The following is a 19,537-nucleotide window of genomic DNA, read 5'->3' as shown; positions in this document are numbered from 1 at the left end:
ACAAGAAAACATGTCTTAAGAGCAAGGATTGCTTTTTATAAAAAGTGTTTTCATGTAAGAGACTATGGAATTTTTTCTACTTGCTTTTTAGAGACAGTAAAATAGTGAGAGCAAGAGCAAGTGAACAAGCAAAGGAGAGAGAGAGAAATATTGATTCAAATGTTTTTCACCCAAAAGCCAGGGAATAGACTATTTAGATCCTTTGGTTGCACAGTTCAATGATATAATTTTTGCTTGCTAATGGTAAACTGACTTCACTATAACTCTGTAGCCACAGAAGTCCGCCCTGAAAATATAACATGGCAAGATCTAAACTTGCAAAACATATACAAGGACTTATCACTTCTACATAAAGAACTCCAAATGCACTTAGTTTAATTTGCCAAAAGTGAATTCATACACAGTGTTTTAAGAATACGTCTCTTAGACAACGTGAGGCACAGTTCAGCCGCTCAGTCATGTCTGACTGTTTGCGACCCCATGGACTGCAGCACACCAGGCTTCCCTGTCCATCACCAACTCCCGGAGCTTACTCAAATTCACGTCCATCGCGTCGGTGATGCCATCCAACCATCTCGTCCTCTGTCATCCCCTTCTTCTCCCACCTTCTATCTTTCCCAGCATCAGGGTCTTTTCCAACGAGTTGGTTCTTCGCATCAGGTGGCCAAAGTATTGGAGTTTCAGCTTCAGCATCAGTCCTTCCAATGAATACTCGGGACTGATTTCCTGTAGGATTGACTGGTTGACTCTCCTTGCAGTCCAATGGACTCTCAAGAGTCTTTTCCAACACCACAGTTCAAAAGCATCAATTCTACCTTGAGTCCTGAAAAGTTAGCACCTGAGACGCTCCTTTAGATGTGTGCCACTAGATGGCGTATCAGGCTAACTCGCTCCCCTTCTCTGAGCAACTTGCTAGCTCCCTCTTCACCTCCTGCCATATTTGGTGAGTCACCTCAGGCCACCTGATAAACACTCAGGAAATACTTAAGACCAATTCAGCAGAAAATATAACTCACCTAGATGGTATGATGAGTATTATTAGGATGCCTCTGCCAAGATTTTTTTCAGAGCCTGAAATCAGCCTACTTCTTTGTTTCTTGGATTGAATGTATTTAAAAATCTGACTTTGGGGGCTTTCCTGGTGGCTCACCGGAAAAGAATCCACCTGCCAAGGCAGGAGACAGGAGTTTAATCCCTGATCCGGGAAGATCCCACATGCCACAGAGCAACCAGGCCCATGTGCCACAGCTATTGGGCCTGTGCTCTAGAGCCCGGGAGCCACGGCTACTGAGACCATGTGCCACGACTACTGAAGCCTGTGCACCCCAGAGACCGTGTTCAACAACAGGAGAAGCCATGGCAACGAGAAGCCCGTGCACCGCAAGTATAGAGCAGCTCCTGCCCACCACAACTAGAGAAAAGTCCACAAAGCAATGAAGATCCAGCACAACCAAAAATAAATAAATTACTAAAGATTTTTTTAAAAATATGACTCTTACATGAAGCAAATGGAAATCAGTAGGGTTAAAACATTAAATAGTTGATTTTTCCCCCACAACTGCCTAATTCTAACCCTATGGGTCAAGCCCTTCCTTGCTTCATGAATGAAATCTAGACCCATACTTTCTTTGGTCACTGTTGAATAATACATGGCATTCTATTCACCTTCAACTCACCCAAATAGTTTTAGTTCTGTAATTCAAATGATGATTCTTTTATAATGATCAAACTGCACAATTTGTAAAATTAGACTTCTTGCTCTCCCCTATTGTAGGATCACTTTACTCTAGAAGTTTGCATTAGAGAGAAATGCATATACTGTCTAGATTTTCCCACTTAGCACTTCCATTCCTTCTTCCCTCAATCACTTATTCTTTTTGGATCCTCCAGGGCTGCTGTGTGTATGTATATAGATGTGGAGTTACTATGGAGAGAACAGGACAGGTAAGGAGTAGGAGCAAGAAATGTTTTTCTTGACTGGCATCAATATAATGTGACATTTTACCAAACATGAATTCACAATCAAAAACTACAAAACATATAAGGAGATAAGAAACCACAAGTGAGAATGAGCAGACCCATAAAGACTTCAGATATTGGAATTACTGGGGATAAAGTATAAAATTAGTACATTTAATGTATCCAAAGAAATAAGAGGAAATTGTATAGCAGTAAGAGCAAGACACTATTGCCAGTGACCATACTGATTTGAAAAAGAACTAAATTGAATTTTTAAAAATGAATACCTTACAGATATTTATTAATTAAAATTAAAACTCAAAGGAAAGAGATTAGAGGAAACTAAAGAGAAAAATAGTGAAATGGAAGATAAACTGGAAGGAATTACCCAGAAGAGAGCACAGAATGATGAAGATGAAAAATACAAAAGATGGCTTTAAACAGTATGTAGGACAGAATGAAAAGGTCTAATATACATTCAATCAGAATTCTCAAAAGAGAGCTAAAGGGAGAAGAAATAGTTGACATATTAATGCCTGAGAGTTTTTCATAATTAATGAAAAATCCACAGATTCAGGAAGCACAACACATTCTAATGTGAATAAGTAAAAAGAAATCCATAACCAGTCACATGTTGATTAGGCCAAAAAACACTAGAAACAGAAAATCTTAAAAATAGCCAGAGAGACAAGACTGATTATTTATGAAAAAAGGATAATTAGATTGGTAACTGCCTTCTCAAATCAACAACAAAAGCAGAAGGCAGTAGAATAATATCTTCAGTGCACTGAGAGAAAATAACTATTGATTTAAAATTGTATACTTAGTGAAATTATCTTTCAAGAACAAGAATGAAGTAAGGATTTTGTTTTAAACACAAACTGACAGAATATCCCACCAATAGACCATTACTAAATAAAACTTTATTTAGAAAGGAGAAGACTCTTACACTATAGTTGGGAATGTAAATTGTCACAGCCACTATGGAGAACAGTATGGAGGCTCCTTAAAAAAATAAAAGTGGAACTATCATATGACCCAGAAATGCCACTCCTAAGTATATACCTGGAGAAAACCATAATTCAGCAAGATGCATGCACCCCAATATTCATTGCAGCACCATTTCCAATAGCCAAGACACAGAAGCAATTAAATGTCCATAAACAGAGGAATGGATAAAGATGTAGTACCTGTATACAATGGAATACTATTCAGTCAGAGAAAAGAAGGAAATAAGGCTATTCACAGCAATATGGATGGACCTAGAAATTGTCATACTGAATGAATTAAGACAGAGAGAGACAAATATTATATGATATTGCTTGTATGTGGGATCTTAAAAAGGAGTATAAATGAACTTATTTACAAAACAGAAGTAGAGTCACAGATATATAAAACATATTTATGGTTACCAGGGGATATAGGGGCAGAGGGATAAACTGGGAGATGGAGACTGACATATACATACTGCTGCTGCTGCTGCTAAGTCGCTTCAGTCGTGTACTACTCTGCGCAACCCCATAGACGGCAGCCCACCAGGCTTCCCCATCCCTGGGATTCTCCAGGCAAGAATACTGGAGTGGGTTGCCATTTCCTTCTCCAATGCATGAAAGTGAAAGTGAAGTCGGTCAGTTGTGTCTGACTCTAGCGACCCTGTGGACTGCAGCCTACCAGGCTCCTCCACCCATGGAATTTTCTAGGCAAAAGTACTGGAGTGGGGTGCCATTGCCTTCTCCACCGATATACATACTACTATATATAAAATTGGAGAAAGTGATGGCACCCCACTCCAGTACTCTTGCCTGGAAAATCCCATGGACGGAGGAGCCTGGTGGGATGCAGTCCAGGGGGTCGCTAAGAGTCGGACACGACTGAGCGACTTCACTTTCACTTTCCACTTTCATGCATTGGAGAAGGAAATGGCAACCCACTCCAGTGTTCTTGCCTGGAGAATCCCAGGGACAGGGGAGCCTGGTGGGCTGCTGTCTATGTGGTCGCATAGAGTCGGACACGACTGAAGTGACTTATCAGCATATATAAAATAGGTAACTAATAAGGACCTACTGTATAGCACAGGGAACTCTACTCAATACTTTGTAATGGCCTATATGGGAAAGAATCTTGAAAAAAAGTAGGTATATGTATATGTATAACTGATGCAATTTGCTGCAACAAACAATATTGTAAATCAACTATACTCCAATAAAAATTAAAAACAAATAAATACAAAAAGAAAAGAAGGGAGAAGATTTCAAAAGCAGATCTGAAATGTAGAAAGAAAAGGTGTAGGTGATTCTAAACAAACAAGTCAAATACCGTATTTTAAAGCTGAAAGGTAAGATAGAAATTTAAAAATGGATAAAATAGCAGAAAGTTCAAAGGAGGTAATCAGAGTTAAACTGTTTTAGTGTATAAGTTAAATCTACATATAAACGTTTTTAGTTAACTATTAAAAGAAGAAAATTGAGTCCAGATGATTTAAGCAAGGACTGAATTTTCATTCAACCAGGACCCTAAAGTCTAGAACTCCTTTGAGAGGACCTGGCCAGGAAGAGAGGATTAAGAGTTCTCTGGAGGTATCACCTATATTGCTAACAAAGGGCTTCCCTGGTGGCTCAGCTGGTTAAAAAAATAATCTGCCTACAATGCAGGAGACCCTGGTTCAATCACTGGTTTGGGAAGATCCCCTGGAGAAAGGGGAAGGCAACCCACTCCAGTATTCTTGCCTGGAGAATTCCATGGGCTGAGGAGCCTGGTGGGCTGCAGTCCATGGGGTCGCAAAGAATTGGACCTGACTGAGAGAGTAACACTCAACTTTCACTTTGCTAACAAAGGTTTTAAGTTGCCTTCTCTAAATTATGATGCTGTGGAATTTTCCAAATCTCCTCAGAATTTAATCTTCCCAATACAGTTTCCTTCTTCCCTTCCCCAAATACCATTTCTAGCAGCAAATGCTTGGACCCTTTTTGAAAATGAACTACGAACCCTCCCATTGTCCCAGCATCTGTCCTACTCCTCATGTCTGTGCAGAGTCGTGAGAGTGGCCACAGAAAGCTTACTAAAATCTATAAAAACATACACTACACTTGGTCAGTACTTGCCTCTAGTCCCACAGTATTCATTCTCCATTACAGTAGTTAAGAAAATCTGAGGAGGCCATGGATTGTATGATTTTTTTTTCTATTCAGATCATTTAATGACAGGTCATGATTAAACATAGTTATAATAAATCATGAGTTCTTGATAACCAATGTAGGTGACAATGCTTTATTTAAACATTACAACCAAATTCAATTTATATGTCTGATACCAAAAAAAAGTCATGGGCAACATGATACAAACATTTAAATTTTGATGCCACAGACAAGGCTCAAAACAACTGGACAGGCAACGACCATGAAGCAGCTTTCCGAGCTTTCTTGGCCTGTGGTTCCTTCTATTCCCTTTTCCTTTATTCCCACAAAGAAAATTCTCACTGGATAGTGCCTAATACATTTGTTAATATAGAGTGACTTTTTTGGAAGCCAAGGTAAGAGACAAGCTATCTGAATCTCTTTTAGCCTTCCCCAAAGAAACGGGCCAGACTACATGGACCTGTATCCTGCCTCACCAAGAAATAAAACTTTTAACTAAACGGCCTCATGGCTCCCTCTATATCTGGCCACTCTCAGTTCTATCTAAAATCACCAAATGCAGTGAAGATGCCGGATTGTTCATTCCAGGCAGGTCACCCCAAGCTTCGGAATTCTGAGTCTACAGGAATTTGTTATTTGGCTCAGAAATTCCTTCTCAGGAAGGATTCTAAAATCTAAAGCACATTTTTATCAAAACCTTTTCTCAACTCCAGCATGGCTAATGAAAGTCTCCTTGAATAGAACTGACTTCTGCTCACAGCAGCATTTGAGGACCAATGCTTGGCAAGAGGAAGACCCCACAGTGCTTGTCCCCACAGGTTCATTCCAGGGATGTCATGAGTGAGCAACACCTCCAGGACTCTTCTCCCAGATGTTGGGCTGATTCCAGTCCCACAAGTATTGTAGGAATTAGAAAGAACCCTCAAGAGATAGTCAGAAGGCCTGGCTCTATGATTTAAAAACTCATTTGACAATAGGCACATCACTTAGCCTTTGTCAGTTTCAGTTTTACCGTCTGTTTGATGGGATCAGCACATTCACCCTGCCTTTATCATAGAGGTCACTGTGAGACAGTCAAATGAGATAATGCACGTCAAAGTGTTTTGTAAACAGTAATACACCATAAAAATAATACAAACTTTATTCTTATCACCCTCTTAAAGCAGCTCACACTATCCTTGCTCCATCCTCACATTAAAGTCCCTTACTCAGTGGAAACAGTGTCAGACTTTATTTTTTGGGCTCCAAAATCACTGCAGATGGTGACTGCAGCCATGAAATTAAAGGACGCTTACTCCTTGGAAGGAAAATTATGACCAACCTAGATAGCGTATTCAAAAGCAGAGGTGTTACTTTGCCAACAAAGGTTCGTCTAGTCAAGGCTATGGTTTTTCCTGTGGTCATGTATGGATGTGAGAGTTGGACTGTAAAGAAGGCTGAGCACCGAAGAGTTGATGCTTTTGAACTGTGGTGTTGGAGAAGACTCTTGAGAGTCCCTTGGACTGCAAGGAGATCCAACCAGCCCATTCTGAAGGAGATCAGCCCTGGGATTTCTTTGGAAGGAATGATGCTAAACTCCAGTACTTTGGCCACCTCATGGGAAGAGTTGACTCATTGGAAAAGACTGTGATGCTGGGAGGGATTGGGGGCAGGAGGAGAAGGGGACGACAGAGGGTGAGATGGCTGGATGGCATCACTGACTCGATGGACTTGAGTCTGGGTGAACTCCGGGAGTTGGTGATGGACAGGGAGGCCTGGCGTGCTGTGATTCATGGGGTCGCAAAGAGTCGGACACGACTGAGAGACTGAACTGAACTGAACTGACTCAGAGCTTCATTGAACAGTTTCCCAGGTGAAAAGGAGGAAGGATCCGGGCAGGAAAAATCTAGGCAGTTTTTTTAAGTACCTGGCCCCCATTTTGGTAAATTTGGATCTCTACATTCTATAAATCAATTTCAAAACCCTGTAAGATTGTGGCAGCATTTAAATCTGATGTTGGAAGGATATGTAACAGATTTTTATTATTTTTGCTCATTCAGTTTGGGTCTTAAGGAGGAAGTAGGTGTTGACCAGTCAGGCTGTGATTTGAATGTTTCAAAAATGACTTATTTTTGCCATTCCCCCAAAGGTCTTGTTTATTTCTATTCATGATCCAAATTTTGCTCAGAATGACATCAGGGGAATGAGGAAATTACCTGCAGTTCTTGTCAGATCTGAAATTGTCACAACAGGATCTCTGTTCCAGGACTGGAAGCGTTGGGAGCAGCCTCCTAGGGCGGGCTCCTGGCCGTCCTTTCCCTCTGCCTTGAACAGCTCTCCTACCCCTGGAGCCTGGTCAGCCAGTCACCACCATCCTAGTGAGACTGCTGGGGCCTTCACCACTTTCAGACCCAGGGAGTATGAGAAACCTCACCAGGACATCTGAAGAAAAATATTTGAAGCCCAAGGAACCCTCAAGACTAAGTGTTTGGGGCACATGATGAGGTAAGATCTAGAGTAAGATTTTCCAAATACATGTGATCACAGGACTCTCCTGAAATACATGTTAAAAGTACAAATCCTAGCTCCAGACTCATCCTATCAGTCTCCTGGGCAGGGCCCAACAATACATTTTTAACAGCAATCAGGTAATTTATACGGTTAGACAATTTGGGAAAATGCCAATCCAAAAGAAAAGACTCAATTAGGTTTTTGACTTCACTAATGGCGGCATCTCCATCTATAAAGAAAAGAGGGGGTGGGTTACAATGCAATCAGTGACCTCAGCCTCTCTCAAAGGCTGCCTAAGGTCTGACTGGATTACCTGTATCAAGTCTTTCAGACTTTTTAGAAATATTTACAGATGTGGCTAGGTCTAGATGTTCCTTAGGCTAGAGTGACAGCCATTTGCCATGCCCAGTTTGCACAGTCTGCCTGGTGTGGAAAGGGAGACTGGCCAACACTCCATGGCCGCAGAACGAACCCCTGGAGGAGCAGATGGAGAGCACCCCATGAGCACCAGGTCCATGGCAAATTCTCCCAGCTTCCTCATGAGTCTGCATGGCCTAGAGAAGTTCATCTGCCTGCCACCTGCCTCCTTGTGCCCTCATCCAACATGTCCCTGACTCAGCTGTGACTCACAGGCAAACACGCTCCTACATCATCCTACTCAGCCCTCTGCCTCTCACCCCTCCCCATTCGAACTCACCTCTTTCAGCTCAGATTTCTTAATACTGGCTTTTCAGATCACTGAGCATGTCCTTAAATAGGATGGATGGACAAATATACACAACACTTAGATATCAAAATATACCCATTTAAATAAAAAAACTTTAATTCTCTGGGTTTGTTGTAATTTATCCATAGCAGTATTTCATATTATACATATAAAATCTCCCAATTCTTTCTTGGGCATTTCTTGTTTCCTCTATTCAGTTGCAGCGTCCCCATGGACAGAGTGGGCTTTCCACGTGGCTCAGTGGTAAAGAATCCAACTGCCAAAGCAGGAGACGCAGGAGATGAGGCTCAGTCCCTGGGTCGGGAAGATCCCCTGGAGGAGGAAATGGTGACCCACTTCAGTATTCTTTCCTGGGAAACCCCAAGGGCAGAGGAGCCTGGCGGGCTACAATCCATGAGGTTGCAAAGAGTTGGACCTGACTGAGTGACTGAGCACGCACGCATGCATGGACAGAGATCTTGTCTTACACAAGCCTAATATTTTACCCCCAATAAAACAAAGGAAGGAAGCTAGTATGTGTAAGCACTTTCTACACAGGACTAGTCAGGGGAAAAGAAACAGAAGGATGTGCTGAGAAAAGCCAGGGTGCTTAGGATGGCCAGCTTTGCCTTTACTTGTCCGGTCAGACTTATCTCTTGTCCACATACCCAGAAATGACTGTTTTCTCTCTTGACCAGAAACCTGGAGGTCTGAGTGATTTATGCAGCCCTTCCGAGGACAACCTGGTCCCATGTACCCAGGTTATTTCGGTAGTCTGTTATCATCTTTGTATTTTTTATTGTCTGTCGGTAGTTTTGTTGCCTTCAGGTTTCCGATTTTAAGAATTCTTTCCCATGGCTCCCTTCACCAAAATCATACATGCCCCCAGCTAATGAAAGCAGTATTTTTGGTCTCTGCAGCTGGTGCTATGGGGCTCTTTGGTGGTGAATAGCCTGACACAGTGCTCAGTATGAAGAAATAATAACTACTTCAGCTACCCAAGATTCTCCAAAATTGCCTGAGCAATTTAAAATCCAAAGCTGGTGACTAAGAATTGGTGTTTTAATCATCTTTTCCAGTGGAAATGGGGCCCAAACAGACAGATGAGACCTAGGCTTTCAGATGACAAGGACTAAAAGCTCAGCAAGTCTAAAAACTCAGCACCAGGGTTATGGCTTGTGTCTTCCAGCCCTTGGAAGTGCCAGCAGTGGACTGAATTGTCCTCCTGGTTCAACTCATACAGGCCAAGGCCATTATGAAGTCTTTTGGCAGGCCAATTCTACCCCCAGCAATGGTATCAACTCATCCTTCTGACTCTCACCCAGTCACTTATTATTTCATTGCACACATAGAACTGGTTTGGAAATGCCATGAATTAAATGGATATCAGTGCAATGGTACTCTGAGAAAAGGGCCTAGCCCCAGTCAGGTGGTTCCGGAGAAGACCAAAGAGATGCTGAGGAAGAAACTTTCTTCAGCAGTTGTCCATGGATCCACAGACAGAGGATGGAGCCTGCTGAAGTAGAGGGATACAGAGACCAAGCAACACTGTCTGCCAGTGATTTGACCTAACCAAGTCTCCCACCATAACAGTGTGGGGTGAAAAGCTTTGACAAAAGTCTGTCAAAGAAAGTAGAGACCAGCACTCACCTAAGGTTAGAGTTTTGGGGGTTAAATATTCAGACAAGAAAAAAAAAAAAAAAAACTCAGCTTTTTCCTTGAAGAAAACTGAACATTTAAAGAGTGAACCAGCTTCTCATGCCTTGGGTAGCAATCAGCAATTTGGGCTGGGCTCAGCGAGGCAATTCTTCTTTTGGTTTTATCTGGGATCACTCATGTTTGCAATCAGCTGAGAGTTGATAGGCTGCCAGTTAGAGTGATGGGGTAACTGGGCCCTTTCATCATGCAGCAGGCCAGCCAGGCTAATTTACCTGGTGGTGATGCACGGTTCCCAAAAGCAGCAAGAGAGGATAAATTCCCTCATGCACAAGAATCTGTCAAGTTTCTGCTTCTATCATATCTGTTATTAGGCCACTGGCTAAATCAAATAATATGGCCAATCCCAAATCAAGGGGTTGAGAAATAGACGGCACCTCTTGATGAGAAGAGTTTGTAGCCTTTTTTTTTTTTTTTTTACCAATCTATACAAATTATGAAATCCAGAGAGTCCTAGATTTGAGATTTAAGCAAAATCTATCCTTCAGGCAGGGGTAGGAGTAGAAAAGGGCTTCCCAGATGGTGCTAGTGTTAAAGAACCCACCTGCCAATGCCAGAGACAAACCAGAGAAGCAGGTTTGACCCCTGGGTTGGGAAGATCCCCTGGAGGAGGGCATGGCAACCCACTCCAGTATTCTTGCCTAGAGAATCCCATGGACAGAGGAGCCTGGTGGGTTACAGTCTATGGGGTCGCAAAGAGTCAGACATGACTGAAGCGACTTAGCATGCACACACGGAGTAGGAAGTGCTCCTTCCTGAGAAAGCAATATCCCTCATCTCCCAAAAGCATCTAGAGTGGCAGCCTGGTGAGGCCCAGGGATGCCTGCTCCACACTCAGGTGTCCTGGGGTGATGAAACTGGGCTGGGCAGGAACAACTCATGGTAAATGAAGTCTAAAACACGCAGAAGAGCCAGCAGAGCCTGTGGAGGAAATGGCCCATATTCAACATATAGTGAGACCATACATTCTTTTCTTCTTAGATTCTTTCTCATTTTTCTTTCTTTTGCTTTATTCTCTTCTCCTCTTTTTTTCCCCTCTTCTCTTTCATATGTGTATTTTAAACGTTTATCAAAAGGCACCTGATGACAACCTAATCAAGAGTGCAGAGGGACACGGGGCTCTGTGTGTGGCACCAACCTGTGGACAGTCCAGGAAAGGGGAGGACAAGAAGAGCCCTTGATGTCCAAGACTCACGTCGCTATGACAAAAGAGAAAAAGCAGTTCATGTTCTCAGAATGAAAAAAGAAACACCACTTTGACAGCTCTTGTTTTGTTCCACCCAAGAACTGTCATTAGGAACAGCAAATTGAAGTCATTTCTGTGATTGTCCAGCAGGTCATGGTCACTGAGCTCACCACAGGCCTGATTTCAGTGTAACAACAGTCATTGACAAGTGACTGGGAAGTGATGGGGCTAAAAGGTGTATTTTGCCTGAAGCTATCTTCCACTGTGGGTGAAGGCCTTCTAATAGCAGTAATCGGTTCTGTTTCTAAGCACAGCACAGGAGGTATGGAAAAGCACACTGTAGTATAGGCATTATCTGGAGATTAGCAGTCCAGAGCTAACTCTCTTTCAGAAACGGAAAAGGAATCCTGGTTTGGCTAAGGGAGGAGACAGGGCGGGATGAACTCTGTGGGTGAGAAACTCCGTGTGTAGGAATGTGTTCACCTGTACTTGTTTTCTTGATAAGTTTCTCAAACTAGTTAGATGGGCACTGAGGTTTGCAATCAGCCTCCCTTAAAGGCTGCCCCCCATCCCTTGCCAAAGCAAAGATCAGCAAATCTTCCAAGGTGGTGGCCCAAGAAGGTCCAGGGCCTGCTGGCTCTTGGATTTGTGTCTTGTTCCCATGTTCTGTTCCCAATTCCTAGTCATTCAGAGAGTTGTCTTGAAAACAAACATCAGACCACAAGGGACATCCTGGTTGGAAAGTCACTCTGGGGAAAGAACAAAAAGCCTGATTAAAGAAACACAACCAATGGCTCCCTGGGAAGAATCCACACCTGTTCAGAGCCTAGCACACTCTGACTTTTAGGACATTTCATTAAGCTTGTGACTACTGCCCCTAAGCCTCAATTGGTGCTGAAGCCAACACACATCTCATAGAACTTAGTTCCATGACCACAGAAAAACCTCTCACCCCTTTGGGGATAACTAAAATGTTTACATTTCCACAACAGTTGGTGTGGATGGTGCACCGTACAGCTGACATCACCTGAAAGTTCCTTCTCTACTCATAATACTTGGGTCATTGCAGGTTTTGTTTTGGAGGGGTTAATAACCATGCCAGAACCTTTTTATGTTCATGTTCTCTCCCCATACAAATGTGCTGCTTGGAACCATGAGAAAAACAAAACCACAAGAGAGGCAGGGTAACTGAGGAGGGGGCAGTAGCACCCAGGCTTGGAGAGGGCCTCTGGAGCACAGAGGCACCCTGGAAACCCACAATGATCTGTGGTTTGTCCCCCAACAATCTCTCAGGTTCAGAGCTCACATTAGGGGGCTGCAGGATTCACTGGGCTGCTCTTGGCTTTTAGAGGGAAAACAATAAAGTCTAAAAAAGGCCACTTACACAGACAAATGAGTTGGGCAGGGCCGGAAAGATTTCCTTCACATATACAGGCACAGTACAGTTTACACTCAATAAAACGTCAAGGGAAAAAAAGAAGTGAGTTGTCCTTCATAAATACCAACGGCTTCTCTGGAATCTGGACTCTTCCGGCATTTGATGCAAGTTACAAACCCTCACCCTAAAGGGAGCAGGGGCTAGGGAGGAACGCACACATAAGCATGCATAGAGCATAGATCGTCAGAATGCAGACCTCAGAAACCCACCTAAAGGCCTGTGGTGGGAATGAAGCCCTAGAATCCCTGATGCTAAATGCTTCTTAAAGCTGGCCATTAATGCTAATCTGCTACACCTGCATATCTGCTACTTCTGCTTGTTTTCAACGCTCCGGGCTCCAAGCCCAGTTACTTCACCTGGTCCTGCCTGGGTAGAAGGAGGTGGGGGACAAACCAGCCTAACATCCGGATTCCCCAAGCAGGAGAGCCTGCTCTCTCCACCTGGGCCCCACCGGGTGTCTGCGCATCTAGGGCAGGGCCCTCCTGCTCTGTTCGCCTTCCTCCCCAGCCCCGCGGCCCCCGGTTGGCGATCGTGCCCACCGGCCCCCGGGGAGGCCGCCTGGGCCTCACCGTCTTCTTCGCCGGTGTCTCCTTCTTCCTCTTCTTCTCCGAGTTGCTGTGGTAGGGCAGGTCGCGGCCGCGGTAGGACGGGCCCCGGCTGAGCTCGAGCTCGCTGTAGGGAGGCAACGTGTCGTCGGGCGTGTCCTCCTCGTCGTCTGGAGGCGCGCCCGCCTCGTAGGTGGCCGGCGGCGACCAGGCGTAGTAGGAGGCGCTGCGAGGGCCGAGCTGTGAGCTCAGCTTCGACGGCGTCTCGAGGCTGCCGCCGCGGCTGGCGCCCTCTGGCCGCACCTGCCGCTCCAGCCCGGACCCGCGAAACGAGTGGTCGTACTTGGGCGTGGTGCCCGGCGTGCGGCTCACCAGGCGCGGCAAGTGCGCGTCGTCCGGCGGCCGCCGGCGCGGGGGGCTGTAGGACCAGCCGCGGTCCGCGTCGGTCAGGGGCTCCCGGCTGCGGCTCCGCGGCCCATAGTACTCCTCCAGCGAGCCGTCCTGGTAGAGGCCCCCGTGCGCCCGCGCCTCCGAGCGCTCGAAGCGGCTCCCGCCTCGGAGGTCCTGCTTGTTGCCGTCCGCCCTGCGGGACCGCGGGCCGTAGGAGTCGGCAAAGGCCGCGAGCTCATCCATGGAGACGGCCGGCACCCCGGTGGCGAAGTTCTTCCGGGACAGCATCTCCGATTTGGAGCGCTGCTGGCTGCGGACAGAGGAGGCGCTGGTCAGTCCTTGAAAGGCCCAGGTACCCAAGACCTGTCAGACGCGCGAGGCAGGGAGCTGAGCTGGGATCTAAGGACCCCATCGCGGCTGGGGCCTCGCTCAGGAGACTGCGCGGCCCGACACGGCTCTGCTCCTGGCTGGATGTATCACCCCAGGCACCTCTCACGCCTCAGAATCACAGCCAAGTCAAGGCGTCCGCCCATCTGGTGAGTTAGCGTTAAGGATTAACGGGTTGTGTGAAAAAAACCTCTTTGTGATCTACACGGTGCTGAAACACACGTGGGCCTTCTTTTGGCCATTATGATATGACCTCTGGTTGACAGCCTCCTGACTCACTTCTCACACCCTCGAAGCCGGCATGGGCGATGTGGCCTGCTGTCCAAACAGCTGTGGCCCACGGAGCCCTGTATTATTTGGTGAGAAACAGAGAGGCCTTTTCCTTCCTCAGAGTGAAGGGCAAGTTACCTCGTGGGGCAACAGGCCAGAGGGACCCCGCAGTTGGTTCTTTGAGAGAAGAGCAATAGCTACTGTCCTTCAATATAAAGGATAGGTGAGTGGGGAAGGTGCTATCGGGGCATTGGCCATACCAAACCAAACACACATCTTGTCCCTTCACATTCACTGGCCACATGACCCTGTGTAAGTCCCTTAGAATTTTTTAAGTTTCAGTTTCCCCAGCTAAAACTGGGAGGACATTAATAGTACCTGCCTTTTAGAATTATGAGAATCAAATCCAACAGTATAACATAATTGGCATTTGACTTTTCACAAAACAAATGATCAAAAATGAGAGAGATGATGGGTGGGGTCTTTTAGAGGTTACAAGATAAAATATATGAGAAGGGCAGAGAAATGTCAACAGGGTTCATTAAGGGGTCTAGAGAATCCTCTTCAAAGAGCCTTGACTGATTACTTCTGCACATGGTGCCCCAAGCGTTCCCTTGCTTAATACATGTGGGAAAGGGGTGTTCAATAGGCACAGAGAGAGATGAGGCAAGATAACCTAGAAGGGCAGACAGAGATGTTCTCGGATCACTGCAGCCTCAGACCCATCCTGCCCCCCAGCTTTTGGCTCCTCATGCCCAGCACCGGAGCTGCCTTGCCACAGTTAGCCTCACCTGTGCCTGAAGCTCTCCCGATCCTCTTTGTTATACTCCATGGCCGAGGGCCCCCGGCTGGCCCCACTGCTGCCTCCCATGACCCCTGACCAGTAGTCAGGATTGCTCTCCAAGTCCCCAGACACAGGGAACTGCTTGTTCCGCATCTGATGGTAAGATTGGCGGAAACTGCTGTCCTCCTCATGCAGAGAGCTGAGTTCCGAGATGGTGTTGTTATCTGCAAGGACAAAAACTAGGCATGACAGAGCTTTCTACCTGTAGGACAGAACAGGAACTTGGTTAAGGGCTAACACTGGAATCTTTGGGAAACTCCCACCCGAGGGTCTCAGTCCTGTCCAGGGTGGGTTGTAGTCCTGAACTAATGGTATTTGTGTTCTCAGCTCAGCAGCAACTGGCTTCAGTTGGAAGCCTAGTTGCCGACAGAGGGGAGGCTTCCCACATGCTCTGTTCTTAGAATAGGAAAACAATTGTTATTGTTCCACCTAAGGCAGGCTTTCCAGAACTTAGGCTCTCTGCAGCTGGTCTCCTCCTAGTATATCATCATCCTCGCTCAAATATTTTGCTTCTTCTTGTTTAAATCAGTGATGAGCCATGATGATCCCAGCCATGAGGCAAAGGGGGCAAAAAGAGAGAAAAGCCACAGATCACAGTATCTTCCCTGCTGTTATCTGAGTCCCAAGATGGAGCTTTCAGAGCCAGTCCCACACTGTGGTTCACACGCACCCCATCCCAGCTGCTGCTGTGCCCCTCCCCACAGAGCAAGGAGCCCACAGGACAAAGAGAGTGTGCACACCCTGCTCCTGGATGTTCATCCAGGAATTTGGAATATTTTCCCTGAACAGTACCAAGCTCATTTCTGTGGCTTAAGTAGACCTCTTCACTCCCCAGACTGTTCAGGTGTATGTGGCCATGGATGGCCAGGATAGCTGTTTGGAAGTGTAGGAAGAAATGGGGGAGGCTAGGCTGCACTTATGGTCCATGGACCTCCACTTATGCTCTAGTCCCAGCCCAAAAATGTAAAAAGGGAGGGGATGGTCACAGCTTTCTCATTTTTTAGGGTGGCCTAAGTAGCTTTTCACAAAAGCACTTGTGAATAAGGACCAGAATCACAATTTGGAAAGAAAAAAAAAAAAAAAGAAACTATTTATTTAGAAAACTTTGAAATGGATTGAATTTCATATTACTTAAAAAATAAATCTAGCAAATCTATTTGTAATGTAACTGAATCCATTGAAAATCCATTGTTTTCTAAAAATCCTTTGAACTTCAAACTATTATCAGAATCAACAATTATAAGTTGTAGGGCCTGGCTGCCGAATGAGAGGTAAACTAAGATCAGATGTGGGAAGCACAAGTGTGTGTCTCATGTTCCCCTCTACTTTATCTCCTCCCTATCCCCAACAGTCCTTAGAGGAGCAGAGGAATTTTGCTGGCTCCCACCCCTGAAGGGAAGGGTGGGCCTCCCTGCACAGCATAAACACAATCTCCTTACGAGGACACAGGGCTGAGCAGGAATGCCATTCAGTTTGGTCATGTGATCAGTTGGTTTTGAATTATAATCTAAGTCTTTTGTTCCTCATAAGGAGAATGGTCTAGTGCCTGCCTATTTCAAAGGGAAATAACTCAGATCCTATTGATTAATAAAATCTTGTCTTCCTTTTCTCACGATGCCAGTGAATTCCAGTCTTCTGGGAACCCCACAGAAGAGAACTTTAAAATGCACCAAGTGTGTTTATTGGAAAATTACATTATTGGCTCAGAACTTGCCTTAAACTTCAGGGAATAATGGACATTTTTCATCTCTCCAGATGTGAGGGAGAGATGTTTCTCCATTCATATGATGGATAGTCCAGGATGTATGCTGTTCTGAAACTTCTGCCACAGTGAACGTGAACATCAACATCCCCCACTTCAGAGACACCTAGCAGTGGGACTCTAGGGCAGCAGAGGCAAACTTTGTGTAAAGGGCCAGGTAGTAAACACTGTGGGCTTTGCAAGTCTTCCTGTCACAACTATTCAACTCTGCTACTGCAATAGGAAAGGAATCATGGATAAGACAAGTAGATTGGCATGGCTGTGTTCCAAGAAAATTTACTTCAAAAATAGGAGGTGGAACATATGTGCCCTGGGAGCTGTGGTTTGCTGATTCCAGACTAAAATATCCCCAGAGCAAGCCCCTACTTACAGGGAGCAGGTGAATGAGGCTCACACATTCTGGGAAATTCATAGGCCTGACCCTGAAACTCCCATGCCTCACAGAATCTATTACTCCTTTGCCACACCTGCAACTAGGTGTGGCTCATTTTATGATGAGATCTTTAAGACCATCCCGTGGCCATGATCCATCCCAAGGTTTACTTTGCTCTTCGGGGATAGAACCTCTCAAAGTAAAGAGAACTTAGATTTCTGCTTCATCTCTGTGCAGTTATTGCAATGTGAACTTAGATTTCTGCTTCATCTCTGTGCAGTTATTGCAATGTGTAGGTTCCAAGAGCTCTGGGTTCAATTCTGGCACTGGCAGTGAGTACTGGCACTGGTTACTTTCCCCTCGGCCTCCCTTTCCTCCTCCATAAAATGAGGGAGGTACATTCAACAATCTCAGTCTCTTTCTTCCCGCTCCAACATCCTAAAGTCCCAAGAGTTAGAAGGCTGTGATCTTTGAATATAAACTGCTACTGCAGCCATAGCACCATCCACAGTTGGCTCCAAAGTTTCTAGTTTAGCAGCAAAGCACAGGACAGCAAACCACAGACCTGGGTTGTAGTCCTGATACTGTCATTTCCACCTTCTGGGCTTCAGTTTCTTCATCTGTTGACCCAGGCCACCCCTTGGACTCTTAAGATTCCTTGGTCATTACCTTCTGGCCAGCCAGGCCTTTGGAGACCACTTTAATCCAGGCAGACAGAAGACATCATCTCAACCGGGATCTACCCTTTATTTTTAACCTCTGTTTTTTCTCTGAGCTGTGAGTTCACAGATTTCCTCCACGGGCTTTCTCCTTGAACTCTGACTCTCTCTATGTCTGTCCCCTTACAGGGATCCATGACAACACTGTTACAACTAGCTTGTCAAGTGCAGTGACATCTGCATTCCTGACATTCCAATCTGGAGATGGTCTTTTTATAGCCAGTGTGGTGGGAGGAGGCAGCAATGGATGCAACTCAGACAGGATGAAATTAGAATCGCAAACTGGGAGGAATATGTTGTCCTTAATCTGAATCAAGTTCCTCTAGTCTGGGTCTGTTTTCCCAACAATGCCATTGAGTCTGGAGTTGGTTCCAAGACAAGGAGGGTTCAAAGAGAGCAATGTAGTGACCGCACTCCCACGCCTGCCAGCACCTCTGACAATTAGCCCATCCATGTCAGACCTGCCCTGTGTTGCTTTTCATGATAGACAGTAATTTGGAGTCCAAATCAAGAATCAGCTATGTCAGCGGCAAAGTCTCCACGGTCTGTGGGTGAGTTAAGCGTTGGGGCCCTGCCGCCTACAGACTCAATAATTAAAACATTCTTTTGACTTTTTGCTTGCCCCTCAGTCTCTGCCACTAGGTATCTGAAAGGAATGTAGGCATCTTTTTTATGAAATTCATTTGGCAGACTTGTTCTTTTACTTTCATTGATATGGCAAGTTGGCAGCTGGACTGTCATTCGAGGCTAGGGCCTTTCATGTTGGAAAAAACTGACACTGAAGCTTCCCCATTGTAAGCCATTATTTTGAATATATTTTAAAGGGAGTAGTAGGGAAAGGCTGTTTTAATAAAATGGTGCCAACCCCACTGCACAGCCCAGCAATACTGACTGCCCCATGCGAGAGGCAACAGAAGCCAAGATGGTACATGATGCTCTATTCTTTTTTTTAAAAATCCTATTATAGTTTATTATAGGATATTGGATATAGTTCCCTGTTATCACCCTATCCTTCATACCAGAACCCTTTTTTTCTTTCCTCCCTGTACTCAAAGCTACTTTCTTTAGCGTGGTGTCACCAGCAGCCCTACTAATTCTGACCCTGAAAGCTCAGGGCTCCCCATATATGGTCACCCCCAAATCCCTTTTAGCATGATGCACAGAACACATAAAACTAACAGATGCTCACATCTGCTTCTCATCCTTCTGGCTGGATCAAACTGAGCCAGCTCCTTCTCGACATAGTATAAGACCTTCATGGAGTCTCTCTCTTTGTCAGCTTGGATCCGGTAACCTTTGCGAACTGTTGAGAAACAAACAAGATAGTAAGCTGAAAAAAAATCAGGAAAAGGTGACTTCCATGTAACTTACCAGTAGAAAACATGGGTCCCAGATAGGGACCCATGTGATTCAACTCTTTTTTAAATCACCCAGAAACAGTAACCTATATTTCTATATATGGAACCATACCCTTTATCAGATGGTTCCATTAGAATGGAGGATTGGCACATCAAGAAAAAACTTCTGTTCCAGTAACCTCTCCTTCCTACTTCCTGACCTCTTATAGCTCCACTTAAAGATTATCTTCTCAAAGTTTGGGGGAGTATACTCACACTAA

At 45.1% G+C, this 19,537-nt stretch overlaps 1 protein-coding gene and 1 long non-coding RNA gene across 7 annotated transcripts in view; one reads left to right on the top strand and one right to left on the bottom strand.

The window, feature by feature from the left end:
* The window catches only part of LOC139180601 (uncharacterized), a 63,569-nt gene extending 53,552 nt beyond the window's left edge, over positions 1-10,017 (top strand). The window contains exon 2 of the long non-coding RNA XR_011564837.1: positions 7,339-10,017. This is a non-coding gene — a long non-coding RNA (uncharacterized lncRNA). The remainder of the gene's footprint in view (positions 1-7,338) is intronic.
* ILDR2 (immunoglobulin like domain containing receptor 2) overlaps positions 8,375-19,537 on the bottom strand; it is a 68,861-nt gene continuing 57,698 nt past the window's right edge. For 5 of the 6 annotated variants that reach the window (XM_019986508.2, XM_019986514.2, XM_019986487.2 and 2 more), the window contains 4 exons: positions 19,109-19,222; positions 15,013-15,229; positions 13,199-13,874; positions 8,375-11,940 (listed from right to left, as the gene is read on the bottom strand). In XM_019986508.2, the coding sequence (XP_019842067.2) occupies positions 11,905-11,940; positions 13,199-13,874; positions 15,013-15,229; positions 19,109-19,222 (1,043 nt within the window). In that variant the 3' untranslated portion in view covers positions 8,375-11,904. The remainder of the gene's footprint in view (positions 11,941-13,198; positions 13,875-15,012; positions 15,230-19,108; positions 19,223-19,537) is intronic. The other variant, XR_002183572.2, reaches the window with a different exon arrangement.

Source organism: Bos indicus, chromosome 3 (genome assembly GCF_029378745.1).
Source record: "Bos indicus isolate NIAB-ARS_2022 breed Sahiwal x Tharparkar chromosome 3, NIAB-ARS_B.indTharparkar_mat_pri_1.0, whole genome shotgun sequence".
Taxonomy (NCBI): domain Eukaryota; kingdom Metazoa; phylum Chordata; class Mammalia; order Artiodactyla; family Bovidae; genus Bos; species Bos indicus.
This window is presented reverse-complemented; position numbering and strand designations above follow the sequence as displayed.